A 22,708-nucleotide genomic window follows, 5' to 3' on the forward strand; every position below is an offset into this window, starting at 1 on the left:
CCAGTGCTCTCTTTCTTCTTAATGATGTTCCAAACAGTTGACTTTGGTAAGCCTAAGGTTTGGCTGATGTCGCTGACAGTTTTATTCTTGTTTCTCAGTCTCATAATGGCTTCTTTGACTTTCATTGGCACAACTTTGGTCCTCATGTTGATAAACAACAATAAAAGTTTCTAAAGGTGATGGAAAGACTGGTGGAAAGACTAGGTGCTGAGAGCTCTCTTATACCTGCATTAAGGAGGCATTTAAACACACCTGAGTAATTACAAACACCTGTGAAGCCATGTGTCCCAAACATTATGGTGCCCTGAAATTGAGGAACTATGTATAAACACAGCTGTAATTTCTACATGGTGAAACCAAAATGTATAAAAATACCCTTTATTCAAATCTGACAATGTTCACTTTAACCACATGTGATTTTTTCTATTACAAATCTCAAATTGTGGAATACAGAGGCAAATAAATAGATGATGGGTCTTTGTCCCAAGCATTATGGAGGGCACTGTATAAAGAGCATACTAATTGTGCTTTTTAAATCCAATTTCCAACCTGCCCTGACAGATTAAACAAATAATGTAAATATATCCTCAGATATAGATTGAACCACAAGAGTTTTGGTTTTGATTCCCATTAAATTTTAATAGGGTTTATTGACAGCTGAAAACACCTCTCTCACTTTGCTTCTTTTGTCCATTTTGGTCCTTGGCTAAAATGAAGCAAAGTGGTTCTGACAGTACCCAAATTGAGTAGCAGTGAACAATTCATTGGTGAGTAAGAATCAACTAACAGCACGTGCTGATGATTGAGAGTAGACTTGTTGGAAGAGGTGTTGGTGGATTCAGGGATCCACCATAGTGGAACAGCGTGGGCGCTGCTGCCTCACTGAGCCAGAGACAGGGTTTGATTTTGATCTCTGGTCCTGTCTGCGTGGAGTTTGTATGTTCTCCCTATGTCCATGTAGGTTTCCCTTGTGTGCTTCACCTAACTAGCCACTGTGAATTGTCCCTTGTGTGAAGGTGAGTGGCAGAATCTGACAAAAATTGGTGTGTTCGAAAGCCTTTTGACAATAGAGCAATTTTTCACTTTATTAGTGTGTGCGTTCCAGTCTGGTGATACTGGGAAAACCATTATCCATTCTTGTTTTTTTTACTTAGAGTCATAGAGTGATACAGTGTGGAAAAAGGCCTTTCGGCCCAACTCGCCCACACCGGCCAACAATGTCCCAGCTACACTAGTCCCACTTGCCTGCGCTTGGTCCATATCCCTCCAAACCTGTCCTATCCATGTACCTGCCCAACTGTTTCTTAAATGATGGGATAGTTCCAACCTCAACTACCTCCTCTGGCAACTTGTTCCATGCACCCACCACCCTTTGTGAACTTATTTGAACCTTTCCACTAGGACAGAAAAGAAAAGGCCAATCTTTTCAAGATAAAACTATTTGGAATATATTGATGAGTAAAATAGACAAGCCAGTAATTACTAAGTCGCAGTTTAAACAAAAGTAGATTTGTGAACAGTGTTTTTGTCTCAACAGTCAAGAAATTCCAGAGAATTTCAAGCATAAAAGTTATTGTGGATAAACTCTAGTAATTTTGTGGTTTGGCACTGGTGATTATGACAATATAGATTTTTTAAATATCTGAATAATGATAAATCATGTGTGGTCTGGACAGAATAAAAAAATATTGAATAAAAGCTTGTCGTTTTCTGAATTTGTGGAAAACAGTACAGATCAAAATAATAATTACATTTTTAAAAAGTGTTTATAATTATTGTACAATAATGGTTATTTTATTGATGGTCAAATCCATTGGACAAATGACCTTAATGAAAATCAGAGGATTTAATTTTGAAATATTTAGCAATTAGTTTGAAATAAGTGAACTTATCATCTGAAGCAAGTCTTAGACTGATATGTTTAAGGTGCGAACGAGGTTATAAATAAATGGTGATGAAAGTAGGAACCACCAGCAATAATCAGCATCTGAAAGTCATAGTTCTGATGAAACATCCTTGGCCTTTCCCCTTCCACAAATAACAGTATAACAGTATAACAGTATAACAGAGCTTTATTTGTCATTCGGTACCGAAGTACCGAACGAAACTACATAGCAGTCATAGAAAAAAAGAACACAAGACACATAGCCCCAACACAAACGTCCATCACAGTGACTCCAAACACCCCCTCACTGTGATGGAGGCAACAAAACTTCCACTCTCTTCCCCACGCCCACGGACAGATAGCTCGTCCCCGACCGACCCGCACAGTCCCCGCAAGAGGATGGAAGTCCCCCCGGCCGAATCGCACCGGGCGCTGAAACGTCTCGCGGCCGAGCCGGGCGATGAAAGGCCCCGCGACCAAGCCTTGCGCAGCTAAGTCCCGTGGTCGAGCCGCACCAGCGATGTAAAGTCCCGCAGCCGAGCCGCACCAGGCGATGTTAAGTCCCGCAGCCGAGCCGCACCGGGCGATGTAAAGTCCCGTGGTCGAGCCGCACCAGCGATGTAAAGTCCCGCAGCCGAGCCGCACCGGGCGATGTAAAGTCCCGCAGCCGAGCCGCACCGGGCGATGTTAAGTCCCGCAGCCGAGCCGCACCAGCGATGAAAAGTCCCGTGGTCGAGCCGCACCAGCGATGTAAAGTCCCGCAGCCGAGCCGCACCGGGCGATGTTAAGTCCCGCGGCCGAGCTGCACCGGGCGATGTAAAGTCCAACGGCCGAGCCGCACCGGGCACTGTTAAGTCCAGCGGCCAAGCCGCACCGGGCGATGTAAAGTCCCGCGGCCGAGCCGCACCGGGCACTGTTAAGTGCAGCGGCCAAGCCGCACCGGGCGATGTAAAGTCCAGCGGCCGAGCCGCACCGGGCGATGTTAGGCCCCGCAGCCGAGCCGCACCCCGCGCCGTGAGGAAGAGAAAAGTTTCCCCCACCCCCCCCGCCACCCCCCACCCACACCACCACCCCCCACACATACACAACCAAAAAAAATACAAAAACCATCCCAACACCTACACACAACAAAAAAAAAAGGAAAAAAGACGAACAGACTGCTAGCGAGCCGCAGCCGTTAGGCGCCGTCACTTTGCTGATGATGCCTGACACGCTCAGTATGAATAACTGGCTAGTTATTTCAGATTTCCAAGATGTGCAGGATTTTGCTTTTGGATTACAAATTTATGCTAATGGTCTCATACCTACGGCCAAGCATGTCATACCGCATTGACTATGATTTAGTACTTTATCTCACACAACCGAGCAAGGAAAATCGTTCACGGAATTTTTAATGCATCTCTGATTTGGAATGTTTATAGTATAACGATCTATTGATCCAGATGTCATCTGTTTAGAATATATTTTGTCTTTGATCTTTCTAAAAGGAGTCTGAAGAATTGCATTCCTAACATGACTAATGCCCAGCCGGACATTTCCAGAATGTTTGCAATATCTGTGGACTCATTCACTCATCATGCTGTATTTTGATTTGTTTTTGTAATTTTTTAAAAGCTTTCTTAGAAGGGAGCAGTTAAGAAGATAAAGTTGAAGTTAGAACAATTGAATGATTGTTGCACATTAGTCTGGAGCAAAAAAAAATGTTTATTGTGCATCAATTAAGTAACTGCTGTTTTATCCTTCAAAGGTCTTGAAGACAGGTTCACGTTCCTTGACTTTCCCTTTCTAAAGTCAACAATCAGCTTGCTGACATTGAGAGCAAGGTTATCGCTCTGAGACCATTCGGTCCGATTTCCAATGTCCTTCTCTTTCTCTGACACTTCATTACCCATTGCACATCCAACCACTGCTGTCATCAGTGAATGACCGAAAGGGACAGCGGGAGAATGGGTTGTCTGAAAAGAGAGAATTCAGTGTTTATGGCAATCGGCTGCAGATTACCCAAATAACATGCTGTTCCTTGAGTTAATATTTAGCCTCACTTCAATTGGTATTTGTATCTCTTGACATGCTTGCAGAGTTGCAGAGGAGAGAGTCTGGGATGGGATGGGATGGGTGGAAAAAGATGAGGGAACCAGGGATTTGGGGAGAGGGTGGTCCCTGCGGAAAACAGAAAGGGTCTGGAGGGGAGATGTGACTAGTCATGGGATAATGTTGAGCCTGGTGGAAATGTCAAAGAATGATGTGCTGGACTCAGAGGCTGATGGGCTGAAGGGTGATGACCAAGGGAAATCTTTTTATTCTGTCTGGAGGGAGGTTTGCCTGAACTTTTTTTGTGTTTTTATTTCTTTATTATCTGTTCTCAATAATATCTTGGAAACTTTGATCAAACCTCGGTTTAACATTTTAAATTCCTGAAGAAAGCTATTTTAGTTTGTGTTAGCACTCCATGTAAGGTAACTCTGAAAGTTCATGTATCTGTCTGGTGAATCTGTGCCGCATTCTCTCCAAATCTGTAATCAAATCAAGTCGAGTTAATTTTCAAGTACAGTGAGGTGTAAGTACAGTGAAAATGTTGTTTCCAGGAGCATCGCAGGCACATTGGCTCAGATAACAAACGAGAAAGAAATTACACATAAATTATATTTATAAATTGTACATAAATTATGCACAAATGAAATTTAAATTCTGCCAGACAATGAAGAGAAAAATATTGCAAACAAAAACAAGTCATTAGTGCAAAAAACACAAAAAGCAGTCCATGGCAGTGCATAAGATGATGCGTGGAGTTCTGTTGCCAAGATAGGATTAGGATTTTGCAGGTCGGTTCAAGAACCTGATAGTTATAGAAATGTCGCTCTCCTGATCCTGGTGCTGCCCTGAGCAACTCTTTCAGAGATGTTCTGTGGCTGAGATGATTACCTTTGTGTTACTTATGATTCTAACAAGCAGAGGGGTTTTCTATTGATTACTATTGACTCCAGTTTAGCCAGGGCTTGTCTCTTAACTCCTAATACTCCCCAAACAACATTTCTTATCTTTCAGTGACAGTAGGTAGACAATATATTATTTCAGTCTTGGTCTCTCCTACAAGAGATTCTTTTTGGATGTCCTAATTATTAAATCACTTGCATTTAACACAGACTAACACATTCTTCCACCTCTACCTCTACCTCTGCACTCCTTCAGCTAACTAAAGATGTACCTCTCTAAGTGATCAAGATATGGTAAGCTACCAAGTTACTCTTTCCCCTCCTTTGAGTTGTACTACCTCCAACTCTCACCCTAGTTCAATGCCTTTGAGGAAGAAACAGCTACCGCATAGATGTTTACTTGGGCAGTCTTACAAACCATTGGGAAATGTTTCCAGCCATCCAATTTTCAGACACTGCTTTTATTCTTTCCTTTTTCAAATAAAGATTGAGAGTTACACAATCAGAGCCAAGAAAAGCACTGAAATCTGTTGCACTAATGCAGACCTCAATGCAATCAGTGGGAAAGTAAGGAATGTCAAAATTATGCTTTCACACAGCTGGTTAATGTAATGAATCACTCATTATAAAACATTTTTGGGCTTGTACCCAGTTGTGCATAGAATACATAAGAAAACATTCTATTCACGGTTAAAACTTTGCCATTTTTTCTCACCTTTAAACAATGCCTATATGATGCAAAAACAAATGTCAGCATAGCGAGACTAAATCAAGGGGGGAATGTAATTAACCAAGCAAAATGTTTTCTTTTAATGTATTGAAAAAGCCTTTTGAGATAAATGTGATGAATGTAAATGATCTGCATGGAGTAATTTTTAAAAAAATCTCTATTTTATTGTTTGATTAGGTGGTTTGTTCTGGATGCCGAGACAAAAGACCTAGTTTCAATACACACGGATGGAAATGAACAACTATCGGTAATGCGGTATTCTCCAGGTAACTTGGTTTGTTTATAAGTCCAGTCATTGTAAAACATTGTTAAAGGCACAATGCTGCAAACACTTAGAAATGCGGTGAGTATAATTGTGGTGAATACAGTTAAGTCCTGATGTAGAATCTCAAACCAAGACCAATCATAGCTTCGTCACGCTGGCGCAGCGGTAGAGTTGCTGCCTTACAGCGAATGCAGCGCCGGAGACCCTGGTTCAATCCCGACTGCGGGTGTTGTCTGTACGGAGTTTGTACGTTCTCCCCGTGACCTGCGTGGGCTTTCTCCTAGATCTTTGGTTTCCTCCCACTCTCCAAAGACATACAGGTTTGTAGGTTAATTGGCTTGGTAAATGTAAATATTGTCCCTAGTGGGTATAGGATAGTGTTAATGTGCGAGGATCGCTGGTCGGCGCGGACCCGGTGGGCCAAAAGGGCCTGTTTCCGCGCTGTATCTGTAAACTAAACTAAGCTCTGCCTCCACAGATGCTGCCTAACCCACTAAGTTCTTCCAGCAGTTTGTTTATTCAATGTTCATTTTGGTTAAAAGGTATAATTATAGCCTTGTTTTTCCTAGGCATTACTGATGATCAGCTCTGATTTGGCTTGGGTAAATTTACTTTTAAAAGAAACTCGAGTTGTGATAGAGACATTTAGCATGGACAGGCCCTTCAGTCCAGCTTGCCCCACCTAAGCTAGTCCCATTTGCCTATGTTTGGCCCAGTCCATCTGACTCTTTCCTATCTATGTACTTGTCCAAATGTCTTTTAAATATTGTTATTGTAACTGCCTCAACTACTTCCTCTCCGGTTGCCTCTCAGGTTCATGAAAAATCTTCCCATCTTACCTTACACCTATGCCCGCTAATTCTTGAATCCCTTACCTTGGTGAAAAAAAACTACAGTCTGTTCCCTTCATGATTTTATATACCTCTATATAAGAACATCCATCTGCCTTTTGCACTCCTGAAATCCAGACCTATCCAACTTTTCCCAATAACTCAGGCTCTTGAGTCCTGATAACATCCTTGTAAATCTTCTCTGCACTCTTTCCAGCTCATTGGCATCATTCCTAGTGCAGGGAATGAACACAATACATCAAATGCAGCCCCACTAATGTCCTGTATAACTGTAACAAAATGTCCAATCTTCGAAACTCAATTCCCTGACTGATGAAGGCCAGCATGCCAAATGGTTTTTTTCACTTTCCTGTGAACCTGTGATGGCACTTTCAGGGAACTATTTACTTCTAGATTCCTCTGCTCTGCAACATTCCCCATGGGGCCCTATCGTTCATTGTGAAGATCCTGCCCTGGTTTGACTTCCCAAACTGCAACATATCATACGTACTTGAATTAAACTCCATTTGCCATTCCTCAGCCCATTTACAAAGCTGTTCAAGGTCCCCTTATAATTCTTGATAACCATCTTCACTGTGTTATTTTCCTATTTTAGGAAATAGGAAAACATCATCTGCAAACTTACTAATTGGGCCTTGTATATGCTCGTCCAAATCCTTGATATAGATGACAAACAGCAACGGGCCAACAATGATCCCTAAGGCACATCATTATTCACAGATCCAAAAACAACCTATTATCACCACCTTCTGCTTCCTACCTGGAAGTCAATTCTGTATCCAGATAGTTAGCTGTCCCTGAATCTTATGCAATCTAACCTTCCATTGCAGCCTCTAACCTTTCATGCAGAATCTTATCCAAGGCATTGCTAAAGTCCAATAAACTATGTCCACGGTTCTGCCCTCATCAACCACCTTGCTTCTTTCCTCGCAAAACTCAATCAAATTCTTGGGACATGATCTCCCATGCACAAAACCATCCTAACTCTCCCTTATCAACCCGTGTCTCTATAAATGCATGTGTATCCTATCCCTCTCTAGTAACTTCTTCGACCACAGATGTTAGGCTTGCTCGTCTGTAGTTCCATGGATTTTCTCTGTAGCCCTTCTTAAAAAGAGGCACGATATTAGCCTTCCTCTGGTCTTCTGGCCCCTCACCCATGCCTAATGATGATATATCTCAGCCAGGGCTCCTGCAATTTTTAATCTAGCTTCCCACAGTGTTCTTGGATATATCTGATCTGGCTTCTCCATTCTAATGTAGATTGTCCTCAAGACAGCGCCATTAACCTTCCAAGTCCCCTAGTCTTCGTATCTCTGCCGTAAAATAAGAAGACTATGACATAAGAAGACATTATGACAGTTCCAGTCTATATTGGGAAAATTAGTCCTCTACTATGACACCTCTATTAGTCTTGCAGTTGTCTGTAATCTTCTGACCTATTTGTTCCTCTAATTCCTGTTCACAACTTGAGCGATTGTAGTACACTTGCAACAGGGTGATCTTTCCCTTTTTATTTCTCAACTCCATCCATGAAGCCTCAAAAAATGTAATCTCAGGCTACTGCCTTGATGTTCACCTAAATCTGTAAAGCAACTTCCCCTCCTCTTTGAACCCCTCCTCTATCTCCTGCAGCACTCGTACCCAGGAACATTAAGCTGCCAGCCCTGTCCCTCCCGTGGCCAAGTTTCCGTAGTGGCAATAACATCCCAGTTACATGTACCTATCCACGCCCTGAGTTAATCTGCCACACCTGTCAGGCCTCTGGCATTGAAATAATTGCAATTTAATCCAACTATTTTTCCTTGCTCCCTGCTGTGCACCTGTCTATCCTATCTGCTGAATTTGCAGTCATTGACTTCTGTACCGCCTTCCACCTGTCTCACTACTTCATTGGATCCTGTTCTCCTGCCACTCTAGTTTAAAGCCTCATTTGTAAACCTGCCTACCAGGATATTAATCTCCCTCCAAGAGAAATCTGTCCCTCTTGTGCAGGCCACCTCTGCTCAAGAAGAGATCCTGATCATCCAAAACACTGAATTCCCGCCACGTGCACCAACCCCTCAGGCATGCATTCATCTGCCTGCCTTTCTCTTCCTCCCCCCACTAGCATGTGGCACCAGAAACAATCTGGAACTTACTACCTTTTAGGCCCGAATTTGAGATTCTGGGATGGCACAGCTGGTAGAGTTGCTACCCGACAGCGCTAGATACCCGGGTTCAATCCTCATCTCGAGTGCTGTCTGTGTGAAGTTTGTATGTTCTCCCTGTGACCATATGCATGTTTCTAGATTAATTGGCCTTTGTAAAAATTGCCTCTAATGTGTGTAGAGAATGGATGCAAAAGTGGGATAACATAGAACTAGTGTGAACGGGTGATCAATGGTCTGCGTGGACTCAATGGGCCGAAGGGCCTGTTTCCATGCTGTATCACTAAACTAAACGCAACTGCCTATATTCTTTCTGTGATTTGCAGTTGCAGTATTGCAAACTTCATTTTATAATAAGTAAAACAATGTAACAGCTTACAACCATACTATAGTAAGAAATTATTTTATTTATAATTGATATTTGGTTGGCTAAGTACTGGTTAAATTTATTCAACTGCAAAACTGGGCTAAGTAGTAAGCTCTGCCAGCCTCTGGGGAGTACTTAACATTTTTCTTTGTTGGATCATGTCTAAATCTCAGTTGTAGCTGCTTCAATAGAATTTATTGAAAATTTAAATAATTGCAGCCTCTCAACACAGCATATGTGCTAATATTGGTGCTTAGCCCCATCTCCCTCCTTTTTTTGAAATGGTATTGTGTTTTCAGTTGCAAACAATTAAATCTGAGGGAAAATGGCTTTGCATACTTGTAACAAAGCACATCTATCAGAAATGATAATAATTCCAATGAACTAAGGATATTGAGTTTATAAAGATGAAAGGGGACTTCATTGAAACTTAACAAATAGTGAAAGGCCTGGATAATGGATGTGGAGAGGATGTTTCCACTTGTGGGAGATTCTAGGACCAGAGGCCATAGCCTCAGAATAATAGGATGTAGCTTTAGAAAGATGAGAAGGAATTATTTTCGTCAGAGGGTGGTGAATCTGTAAAATTCATTGCCACTGACAGCTGTGGAGGCCAAGCCAATGGATATTTCTAAGGTGGAGATTGGCAGATTCTTGATTAGTAAGGGTTATGGGGCGAAGGCAGGAGAATGGGATTGAGAGGAAAAAATAGATCAGCCATGATTGAATTGATGGGCCTAATTCTGCACCTAGAATCTATTACAAATCTCAAATTGTGTACAGAAGCAAATAAATTATGGTCTTTGTCCCAAACATTATGGAGGGCACTGTAGTTGTAAGATCACAAGAATTCTTAGAACAAATATTAATTAAAACCAAAGTCATCTGGTGATTGGATAAAATAAAACATTGTGTTAAGGACTTTCCCTTCAGATATTGACTGAATGAAAATCTCCACCCAATATTTTGTCAAAAAAAGAAAGTACATTTTACATTATGACTGTTAAGAAAACTAGAACTGAAACAGTGAAGTGAAAATAGTTTATTTTTATGAATAAAAAAATTTCGAGAGCAAAATCAAGCAGTTCAGAATCAGTGCCAGGAATTATTCATTTTAAACTTGCATTGAAAAGGCTTCAATTCTGGAGGGTCTGGAAAAGTGTGACATTCCAACCTAATTTTCTTTCATTCCCAACTGTCTGTGCTAGCCTACATTTGGGGTGGAAAATGAGAGTGGTTATGCTCTAATGTCTGTTCTGTTCCACTGTCATTTTAAATGTTCAGGGAAATCTTTTTTTGGATTGTTACTGTTCTTTGTGCAGAGCAACCCCAAATGCTGCAACCCTTATAACAATCCCCACCACAGACCAGACCGTTCACTTTTTATTCTGTCTGTAAGCTTCGATTATGGCTGCTGGGAGGCTATGTGAGAACGGAAACATACACTCAGTGGGTCTGGTCGCATTTGTGGAGGGAATGGACAGATGATATTTAGGGTGGGGACACTTTTTTGTTTTGCGATACAGCATGCAAACAGGCCCTTCAGCCCACCGAGTCCGTGTCGGCCAGCGATCACCCATTCGCACTAATTCTATGTTGTCCCACTTTCTCATCCACTCCCTACACGCTAGGGACAATTTACAGAGGGGCAAATTAACCTAGAAACCCTCATGTCTTTGGGATGTGGGAGGAAACTGGAACACCCAAAAAAAACTCATGCAGTCACAGGGAGAACATGCAAATTCCCCATAGACAACACCCGAGGTCATGGTCGAACCCGGATTTCTGGTGCTGTGAGGCAGCAGCTCTACAGCTGTGCCACTGTGTCGCCAGCGCACTTCTTCAGACAAACATAAATGTGAGAGCCTGCTTCATCGTGATTACACAATACATGTTCCATGTGCCACTAATTTGTGGAGAAAGAAAAGACTAATGCCAGCAATTGGAGGATCATTTGAGTTCTGGATTATGTGGCTATTCATCTGGTTTCTCAAAGCTTGCAAAATGTGCGAATACCAGGAAAGTGGGGATGGAGGATAGGAGGATAAAAGGGAACAGTGGGACAGGAGAAGAGCATACAAAGAAGGTGAAAGGATTAAATGAGCAGGGTGACTGGGGGTGGTAGGAGATGGTGCACCACAGGGTAGGGTGGGGAGGCAAGGGAAACAGCGAGAAGGGGAGAATTATTACTTGAAATTGGAGTTTTCAATGTTCATACATGTTATCTGACATTCCTTTGCCTCCTATTCACCTCCATCCATCTGCCAATCGCCCCTCACCACCCCCTTACCTGTAACTACCTATCACCTGCCAGGCTTTATCCCATCCTCTCTTTGCAAGCTTTCATATCTCTACTCCAATGTCTGAAGAAGAGTCCGAACCCAAAACGCCGTCTGTCCGTTCCCTCCACAGATGCTGCTTGACCTGCTCCTCCAGCTCTTTGCTTCTTCAAATCTTCACACAAATGTGTGCAGTTCAAAACAGCTGGATTATTACTGCTTAGTACTATTTCATTGTAAGTATTAGAATTTCCAAAAAATACAAATTGTAGCATCCTTACAGAAATTATAGGCTACCATTTGGGGCCCATTAGGCCGATCTTCCTCGAGCTCTCACCCATTGCATCATGGATTGGAGTGCTTTGACACACTCTCCAATCTACAATGAATGCTGTTTGTAGATTTTTCTGCGTGAGTTCCTTCTGTGGAACAATCTGATTTAATCCCCAGTGATGACTTCACAACTGGAACAAAGGGCTCCAGATCTCCAAGCTGTGTACCCACGAGACAACACATCTTGGTCTTTCAATTAGCAATATCTTTCAAATTATGTGCTATTTGTTCCTGCTCACTTGTTTGTCTATATATCATCAAGTGCGCGCACGCTGGCTATTTTTCCAACTGTTCCTGGCTGGTTACCCATAAATTGATGCTGGGGCATGATAGATGGTTGACAACTGTGAATGGTGTGAATATTTGCCAGAGATGAAGAGCTTGTCTTTAGTTGGACTGAACTGAGAGAAGTAAGAAGGGTTGAAACCAAACCAATTTTCTAAAGAGATTAGTACTCATGTTGCTGTATAAAGTGATCTGTATGATGATAGGTAGGAATTTGCTGGCGTTGCTTATCATTAGAAGGATATGTCAGTTATTGGATAGTCGTGCTGTTGCAGTTCCCTCAATTGCTTTGTGCTTTGTTTAAAAGTGCAAAAGATGAATTTCCTCTCGTTCTTGTAGTGTGCAATATTTAGTTCATAGTCGGAAATGAGCATAACAGGTGAATCCATCGAGTAATTACACTCCCTGCATTGTATTTCTGAACAAATGCAAAAATCTTTTCATGTGAAAACTGAGATAGTGAATATAGCTTCCCAAATTTCAGACATCTAACTTCCTTATGAAGTTGAGCATATTCCAGCTCAAAGGCCACGTTTGTTCAGACCCTGCAAGAAATGCGAGGAAAATCGACCTTTTGCTTATGGGGTAAGCAATTCACATTGTGGAAAGGATGAAAATGGAAATGACAGGAGTGCTTGATATGAGTACATTCTTGAAGCACATGAATCGATCATAATTTGCCCATTCTGATGTAATTGTTCGTTTTAATAAGGGTACATTTTAAATACCGGTTACTGAACACCCACAAAAAATATCTTTGGGGTCCTTTACTTCTCTATCCCAGAGATGTCTTGCTCTTCTACTAACCCTGTTGCAGTTTCATGAATCAAAATACATTAAATAAAATTTTGGCTAGCATTTAAAGATAATACAAACCTTGGGTTACTCCAGAGACATCCCATTATTGTCTGGATCTCTACCCTTTCCCTCTCTATCTATGGAGATCCACACCTTATCTCGCAGTCATCTGACTCGTGGAGCTCATTGAACATCTTCAAGCGAAGCTGATCTTGGAAATGATGGCTGGGTCAACTCTCTTAACATAGGCAAGACATGATTTCCCCAAATCAGTTGTGCTTGACCCTGATTAGCTAAATCAGGTTTCTGCTGTACATTTAGGATCAATTATATTTCCTACAAGCTAAACAGAGCAATATTGGTTTAGTTTAGTTTAGAGCTACAGCATGGAAACAGACTCTTCAGTCCACCGAGTTCGTGCTGCCCAACGATCACCCGTGCACTAGTCCTAAGATACCCCAGTTTCACATCTTATGCACTGGGGGGAATTTACAGAAGCCAATTAACCCACACACCTGCGCGTCTTTGGAATGTGGGAGGAAACCAGAGCACCTAGAGAAAACCCACATGGTCACAGAGAGAAAGTATAAACTTAGCACAGACAGCACCGTAGTCAGGATCGAACCCAGGTCACTGGCGCTATAAGGCAGCAACTCTACCACTGCACCACTGTGCATGATATATATTAGAAACAATCCCTCGTGTCTTGTAATGTATTTTGACAAGCAACAAAAGTGCATAAAAACATAGAGGAAACCTCTTCAATACTCCTCTGGAATGCTGTTTTGAATTTCCCAGAAAAATTGATATATTGGAAATGCATATTTATCATTTGTTAATGGATATATAATTAAATATTATTTTTCTTTACAGATGGCAATTACTTGGCAGTTGGATCCCATGACAGTTTTGTTTACATTTACACAGTAGCAGAAAATGGCAGAAAATACAGCAGACAAGGAAAATGTACTGTAAGTAACTAAAAATTATTTAATCTGGTGCAACATTATTGATGAATGTACTTCATGACTTCCAATTGATTTGTACACATTCAAAGGTATGCTGTTTAAATACACAGATCTTTAGAAATTAAACTGTTTCAGGTTAGTTTTTAAAGAAAGTTCTGGAAATTTTACTTTCTAACTTTTCAGAACGTCAGTCCAGAATATCCACATGTACCGAGATGCTTGCATGGATGTGTTATCAAATGTAATCCTTAGTTTTAAGAGTTCAGAAAATGAATGCCTGTCTTCCTGGCCTGTGGATTATTTCACTCAGCTGCTACTGATATATACCATGGGCCACGTCATGCTGTTGTTCAGCTGGTAGATCCAAGGGAGCCGACGGCTAATAGTGTTGCGCAGGTCAGCGCAATGCTGACTTCAACAGCTGCACATTGCAATGAGGAAGTGCAGAATATGCTGGAGGTCAGATGCTGGTGCAGCTCCACCTCGGGTCAGTACACGCAGTCCAGGGGCAAAGCTCAGCTGTGCTGAATGAAAGGGTTCACAAACCTGAATGAAAAAGTGGTTTATATTTTGGATAAATGTGTTAAGTAAATATTTTTAACAATTTTACTTTTCAACTATTTTTCAATGCTCCCTCATGATCAAGACCCTTGGGGACTTACTGGTGGCACTGGTTTTCCTTGCAACCTTCTGTGGTGCTGCTTAACCAGTTTGCAGTGCTGTCCTCGTACCTCTGGGTATGGGACATACCTGTGCTTTGCCACTTCATCCTTCAGGATACTGGCATCTGGATATCGATGAATCTGGGTTTGGAACAAACAGGAATAGGGCCTTTATCAGGGCAGCACATTGGGGCAGCAGTGGAATTACTGTCTTACTGCGCCAGGCAGAGACCTGGGTTCAATCCTGACTACAGGCTCTGTCTGTACAGAGTTTGCACGTTCTCCCTGTGACCGCGTGAGTTTTCTTTGGGTGCTCCGATTTCCTCCCACACTCCAAAAGTGCATAGTTTTACGGGTTGATTGACTTTAGTTAATTGTCCCTCGGTGTGAACTCAGTGGGCCTATTGCCATGCTGTACCTCTATAAACTAAAATTAAAAAAACAATGATGTCTGTGCCAAACATTATGGCAAATTAAACTAATTCCTTCTACTTGCACATGATTTATCCCTCCATTCCATGCATATTCACTTCTCTACCAAAAAAAACTGTTAAATGCCACAATCATATTTGCTTCCACCGCAATCCCTGGCAGAACGTTCCAGGCAGCTACCACATTCTGTGTAAACACCAACTTGCACTGCTCATCTCCTTTAAACTTTCCCTTTCTGACCTCAAAACTATTCCCTGTAGTATTTGATAATTCCACTCTGGGGAAAAAGGTACTGACTATCTGCCATCTTTTATCATCCTCTGTCATATCTGCCTTCGGCTTCTGACTCTCCAGACAAAGCAATCTACGTTTGTCCAAACTCTCCGTTTATCCAAAGCCCTCTAAACCACGGACCTCCCAGCTGAATTTCTCTACTTGCATTGCTCCACTAAGACCTGGAACAATTCCTAAATTTAAAATTGATACTTCATAGGTGCATCTTTTCATCATCAATTAAATGTCCCGTGAGATCTATAAACTTAATTATTTGTGTTTTTTAAGGACCTGAGAAAATAAAAGCTTTTAAATCAAAGTCAAAACTCAAGCTGAGGTGACAAAAGCATGAAAGTTCCAAACATTAGTCCTACATAGACATGATAGGAATCAACAATCATATGTGACTTTAGTAATCCTTCCACACTGTACAATGTATTTATGAATATTTTTCAAATTGCATAACTATTTATACAAAAGTAAAATAGATCATAGAACAGTGCAGCACAGGTCCTTCGCCCACAATAGCCATGCTGAACATGATGCCAAGATAAACTAATCTCATCTGGCTACACATGATCTCTACCATTCTGTTCATGCATATCCATGGGGCTTTCTAAAAGCCTTTTAAACGCTACCATCGTATCTGCCTCCACCACCATCCCTGACAGCACTTTCCAGGCTCCCACCACCCTCAGTGTGGGGTAAAATATTTGCCCCACCCCTCTCCTTTAAACTTTGTCCCTCTCACCTTAAAGTTATGTACTCTAGCCTTTGAATTTTCCACCTTGCAAAAAAAGGTTCTGACTGACCACCGTATGTATCTACGCCTCTCCTAATTTTATATACTTATCTCAGCTCTTCCCCTCAACCTCCGACATTCTAGAGAAGACAATCCAAGTTTGTCCAACTGGATATATTGACTGTAATAATATTGTCGAATGCATTGGATTAAGGTATCGTTCTTTGTGTGGTTATTGTTATAAAATGAAATATGTTACAGTAATAAATGGAAATTGATTTTCATAGATATTTTTGTTAGTGGGGAGAATACAGTTAAATTGTAACCTACAGGAAAGTACATACAGACACGCAAAGTTGCACAACTATCTATCCCAAGCCAGGTTGTATATTTTGGATGGCGATCAGCAGGGAGCACATGCGGTGAACCGTGAAACAACGTGCAGAGTATGGAAGCGAGGTATAGCTGAGATTGCAAGTGTTGTAAGCAGCTGAGAAAGAAATACATTATACATGAAGGTGAATGTGTTTGTGATTCATTTCAACATAAAGCGTACATTGAAGAGGACGTCAATAGTATATGGAATGGACAAGATGAGCTGTGCAGGGATAGATATCTGTTAGTCATGTCCTACACTTCTTAAAGTGGTACCGACCAATATTATGTTACAGCAGACTCTAGAGGCTTCTTGAAAGACAGCTGGTAAGGTTCTTACTGCCTGATACAATTGGGAATGACATCCACAACATATGTTTTACCAATTTGTACAATGAAATTGTATCCAGCTTGCTGCAGCCAGCATATGCTGTTGATTTATAGATTTTTGGGGAGCTTGCTAGGATGACATTTACAGTCTTGCCTGAAAATTAAATGGGACATGTAATTGGCCATTTTAAGTTGCCCACTAGATACTCATTAGATGGCTTCCTGTTTTGGTTGCGCAAAAAGCATGTGATCTGCAGTTGAAAATTGTCCCCATAGATGTGAGGAATCGCATATAATCTGCCCTGGTTCATCCGCACTGTCCCCCATTTTATAGCTGATTCCAGAATTTGGTTGTATTGGTTGGTATTTCAGTTTAAAACAGCCTGTCATAAATTTCACTCGTAGAAATGTAATCCCTCAATCCCAGTAATATTCAATTTGCAGTAGTGTTACAGCTTTACCTTTCCATTATGCTAGAACATGGAACGGTACCGGCCCGTCTGCCCACAATGTCTATGCCCAACATGATGCCAAGCTAAGCTTATCTCATCAGGCCCCTCCATTCCCTGCATATTAATGTGCCTGTCCAAAAGTCTCTTAAAAGCCATTATTATATCTGCTTCCACCACCCAACCATGGCAGTGCATTCCAGGCTCTCCCACTCTCTGTAAAAAAGAACTTGGCCCGTACATCGTCGTTAAACTTTTCCCCTCTCAACTTAAAGCTATACTCCCTAGTCTTTGACATTTCCACTCTGGGGAAAAAGGTTCTGACTGTCTACCTTTCCTGTGCCTCTCATAATTTTACATACTTCTATCAGGTTTCTCCTAAGCATCTATCGTGCTGGAGAAAACAATCCGAGTTTGTCCAACCTTTCCTTATAGCTATGATGTTGCAAATTTCAGTTTTCCCACGTAGCTCAGTAAAGTAACACTGTGATTCAGTCTTATTAAGTATTTTTGGAGTAACTCAGCGCGTCAGGCAGCATCTCCACAGAAAAGGAAGAGATGACGTTTCAGGTCGGAACCCTTCTTCAAACAGTCTGGAGAGGGGTTATGACCCGAAGGCCACCTATACCTTTTCTCCAGTGATGCTGTCTGACCCGCAGAGTTACTCCAGCATTTTGTGCCCATCTTCAATTGGAAACGAGCATCTGCAGTTCCTTCCTACACATTCTAAGTATTATCGACAGCATTCAAGGTGTATTATAATGCGAGAACTCAAAGAATGTTTAATTGTTATGTGAATGGGAACCAAAACAATTAAATTCCTACTTGTGCAGCTTTACAGACACATTAAATGCTACAACACAACAAATAATGAAAAGATAAATTATCTTTAATTCTAGATAAACCAGACAAAGATTGTACAACCCAAATTACATAGTGCAACCTCAGAAGTGCAAAGTCCATATTCGTTTGGTGCTCAGATAGGGTTGTAGTTAGGGGTGGGCAGGGTGGTTTAAGTGCTTGATAGTTTGTGAGAAGAAGCTGTTCTTGAACAGGTTCCTGTACCTTCTTTCCGATGGTAGCAGCATGGTGAGAGTGTAGCCAAGGTGGTGTTTGTCTTTGATATTAGCTGCCTTCTTAAGGTTGAACTTCCTGTAAGATCCCTTTGATGATGGAGAGGTTAATACCCATGATGGACTGGGTCCAGCATTTTCTCTGGTTTGAATTATAGGAAAAGACTTGATAGGCTGGGTATTTGTCCCTAGAGCAGTGTTTCACAAATGGGGATCCCCGGAAAACTAAGGTTCCGCTGGAGGTCACCAGGGGTTCTGCGAGAAATCCCCCGTGCCCTGGAAGTCTCCCCGAAAATGTGGCACCTAGGCTGGGCAAGGCAGCCAATCTCGACCTCATCAGGACTTTCATGGCCGATCGGTGGGTTGAATTTGCAACCTGCGGCCGGGACTCTGGAACTCCAGCCCAGCTGGAGACAGCACATCTATCCCCATAGCCAGCTTCCTTGGCCAGCTTTGCAGGCCGGTATCTCCCTCCCCCCCCTCTTGGAGGCATGAGCTCCTTTGATCAGGTAAAATGGATAAACCATTTTCTGATTTTGTGGAACCAAGAGTGCCAGAAAATCCTTGCTAATCATGTGTAAATGCATTTTTGAGTCATTTTTGTGTTTAATTTCATATTCGTAATTTTATTATACACGTACGGCATATTATTGGAAGATTCTTCGGTATTATAATAAAGTCTTCAACCTGTTATGTCATTTAAAAGTATAATAATCATAGGGAATATATTTAGCGACGTCGAAACGGCGCCAGTGTGAAATGGCCTTTAGTGGTCAGTGGACAGGAGCTGTACGTGACAATTTTTTATGTAGGTGTTCCCTGAGACATGAAAATTATTTCAAAGGTTCCGCCAGGGGAAAAAGGTTGAGAAACACTGCTCTAGAGCATAGGAGGATGAGGGGTGATCTTATTGAGGTGTATAAAATCATGAGAGGAATAGATCGGGTAGATGCACAGAGTCTCTTGCTCAGAGTAGGTGAATTGAGGACCATAGAAACATAGAAAATAGGTGCAGGGGTAGGCCATTCGGCCTTTTGTGCCAGCACCGCCATTCAATATGATCATGGCTGATCGTCCCAAATCAGTACCTTGTTCTTGCTTTCTCCCCATATCCCTTGATTCCGTTTTCCCTAAGAGCGGTATCTAACTCTCTCTTGAATACATCGTGAATTGGCCTCCACTTCTTCTGTGGCAGAGAATTCCACGGATTCACAACTCTCTGGGTGAAAAAGTTTTTCCTCATCTCAATCCTAAATGGCATATCCCTTATTCTTAAACTGTGACGCCTGGTTCTAGATACCCCCAACATCGGGGACATTTTTTTGTGCATTTATCCTGTCCAATCCCTTAAGAATTATTTTTGTTTCTATAAGATCCCCTCATCTAAATTCCAGTGAATCCAAACCAGTTGATCCATTGTTTCATCATATATCAGCCCTTCCACCCCGGGAATTAACCTGGTGAACCTATGCTGCACTCCTTCAATATCAAGAATAGGTTTAAGGTGACGGGGAAAAGATTTAATAGGAATCTGAGGGGTAACGTTTCCACACAGAGTGGTGGGTGTATGGAACAAGCTGCAAGAGGAAGTAGTTGAAGCAGGGACTATCCCAACATTTAAGAAACAGCCAGGTACATGGATAGGCCAGGTTTGGAGGGATATGGGCCAAACGCGGGCAGGTGGGACTAGTGTACCTGGGACATGTTGGCCGGTATGGGCAAGTTGGGCCGAAGAACCTGTTTCCACACTGTATCACTCTATGACACCTGTAGTCAGGATCGAACCCGGGTCTCTGGCAACTCTACTGCTGTGCTATTATTACCTGCTGAGTTACTTCAGCACTTTGTGTTCTTTTGTGTATTAGCCAGCATCTGCAGTTCTTTGTTTCTACATGGAACACATCAATTCTGCGCACAGATAATTGTCTCTGTCTGAAATTTAAAACAAACTGATATGGGAAATGTTAAAAAGTTGTTGAAAAACTTCAAAAGGCACATTCACGTTATTAGTTTTCTTTGCCAAAAACGACAAAAGGAGAACTAAAATGACTGTCAAAGTCAAAGGAAAAAACAAATTTAATGAGCCTTCAGGCAAGTAATGTAGCTGCTCTGCCTACAATGTGCAATTTAATAGCTGTTTATTAGGATGTAGTTTGAGGGAAATGCTTGTAAGATCAGTGCTCTCCTGAATATAACTTTGCCATTATCAGCATCGCAACATGTCTGTGATCAGGTGGAGTTAAGCTTCAGGATATAGCTTCCTGACACTGTCACACTGGGTGTACCCGAGTTTTTCATGTACTCTGCACATATCATATTACTGCAATGTGATTCAATTAAAGCAATTCCCATGGGCATTACCGGATTTTGTCAGACTTTTAAATCTGATTGATGGCATCTTGGCAAAGGGACGTAATCTGATCAACCTGATGTGTTACTCGCATCATGTTACTGGTCACATGAGAATCCACATTGTGGTTTGTTCGGCAATTGTACTATCGTTGCCACATCCTGCCTTCCTTTCCAAAGAGCGCCTACTGAATGTTTCCACCAAAAAGAGTGCTTGCCCAGAGCTCGTCTCGCAAGGGAACACCAAATACACCCCCACATCTCGATCTGCATGCCCTCTTTCTGAAAAGCAACGACTTCTTCTTTCAGAAACCTTGATTGAAACCCATAGCTGGCATCGGGGGAAATAAAAAGGAAATTTAAATAATTAACAAAATGCTCATGGGAACCCAAGTGCCAGAGAGAAAATAACTACATATTTGTATTTAATTTGCTTTTCGGTTTCCCTTAAATCATATACATTATGACTCTCCAGCAAACCACAGTACCTGTTTTCTATGGACACCTTTGATCAATGTATCTGACATTCTGAATGTAATGAAGTGTATTCATGTTTAGCTGGGTGTGTCCCATTCTACTGTCCCCCACCCAAAGAAATAATGCACAGTGGGCACTCATCTGTCTGGGCACACAATTTTCTTCTGATATATATATATATATATACGAACTGCCCTACAGCAGATGATAAACGTATTATGCAACAGCACTTTGGATTCGTGTTGAATGTTGTTAGAATTTTTGATTTTATTAAAATTAGAAACTGCGTTAACATATCAGCTACAAATTGGTTTTGTTATCTTTCCCCCTCTCTTTAGGGACATTCCAGTTATATTACACACCTCGACTGGTCACCAGATACCAATTTCATAATGTCTAACTCAGGAGACTATGAAATCCTATATTGTGAGTATTCTAATAATATTTCCAAAAAATGAGAAGAATATTATTGAAGTGATTTATAATGCTCACATTGTTTTGGTTTATTTTTTGTTTTGGTAATCTTTTCAGCCTACGGTAAAACTTTAATGCAAATGTGGTACTTAATGATTGTCTTTCCACCTCAAGTTTATGAATCACCAATTGTTCTTTTTACACTATTTTGTTAGCTTTGCAAAGAACCATTTTCATAACAGATTATCACTGTATTGGCATCAGTCCGTAACAACTACTTGAAGAGTTTGTCTATTTTGGCCCATTCTTTTATATTTAAAAATACTATCATTATTATTGCATCATTATTTTTAAAGAAAAAAGCTGCTTGTGTGAAATGCAGATGCATTGTTTGGACTTACAAGCTACATTATGCTTCTATAAGCTTGAGTTTAGGTTTAGTTTATTATTGTCACATGAAGGTACAGTGAAAAGCTTTGTTTTACATGGGCTATACAATCATATCAGATTATACTATACTTTAATACATTCTATTCGATCTCAAGTACAACAGGTAGAGCAAAGCGAAAGATTCAGAGTGCAGAACATAGTTCTCAGCAGCATAGTGCACCTGTTCCAGAGGCAACAGCCTTAACAACTTCGAACTTAACAACTATATTATGAGTCACACTAACCAACAAACTGCAAAGAGTACTAAATTGGATGATGATGCACTCAAAAGTTAAAGCAAACACAAAATCAACATTCTATTCCAAATATAGCATTGTGTAATCCTGTCTGTTGTGTTAATGTCACTTTCCTCAGGCTGTTTGTGCTTGTCATTATGGATGTAAACAATAGTCCTTCCATCATTGCAACGTGGCAGGTGAAGCTACAGCTTGCCCTCTGTGACAACCTTGAGGTACTCTGGGTTTAGAAGTTCCATCTTTGGACTGCATGTTCTCAGAACAATCAATTTTGTTGTGGGTTGACTGACAGACAATATTGCATTTTCCTACTGAGAGGAAACAGTAGATTCAGGCTCAATAAAGTGTCAGTCTGCAGCTCAACAAGTCTAGTAGTTTCCACCAGGTCCTCTGGTTTCTCCCCACATCCCAGAGATTGCTGGTAGTACAATTGGATACTGCAAATTATTCCTTAATGTAGGTAAGTGATGAAAGAGCCAGAGCTAAGATTAATGTGCATGTGAGTGAGAGAAAAGGCAAAAGGATAAAGGAAGGGTAATGGAATTTCACTACTGGGACTCAACATTGAATCAAAGGGATGAATTGTATCTCCTGCACTGTAA

General features: G+C 41.3%; 1 protein-coding gene across 5 annotated transcripts in view; it reads left to right on the top strand.

Moving 5' to 3' along the window:
• eml4 (EMAP like 4) overlaps positions 1 to 22,708 on the top strand; it is a 161,442-nt gene that overhangs the window by 131,497 nt on the left and 7,237 nt on the right. For all 5 annotated transcript variants that reach the window (XM_078404972.1, XM_078404973.1, XM_078404971.1 and 2 more), the window contains 3 exons: positions 5,726 to 5,814; positions 13,750 to 13,847; positions 21,345 to 21,432. In XM_078404972.1, coding sequence (XP_078261098.1) covers positions 5,726 to 5,814; positions 13,750 to 13,847; positions 21,345 to 21,432 — 275 coding nt within the window. The remainder of the gene's footprint in view (positions 1 to 5,725; positions 5,815 to 13,749; positions 13,848 to 21,344; positions 21,433 to 22,708) is intronic.

The sequence above is a fragment of the Rhinoraja longicauda genome, chromosome 9, assembly GCF_053455715.1.
Source record: "Rhinoraja longicauda isolate Sanriku21f chromosome 9, sRhiLon1.1, whole genome shotgun sequence".
NCBI lineage: Eukaryota > Metazoa > Chordata > Chondrichthyes > Rajiformes > Arhynchobatidae > Rhinoraja > Rhinoraja longicauda.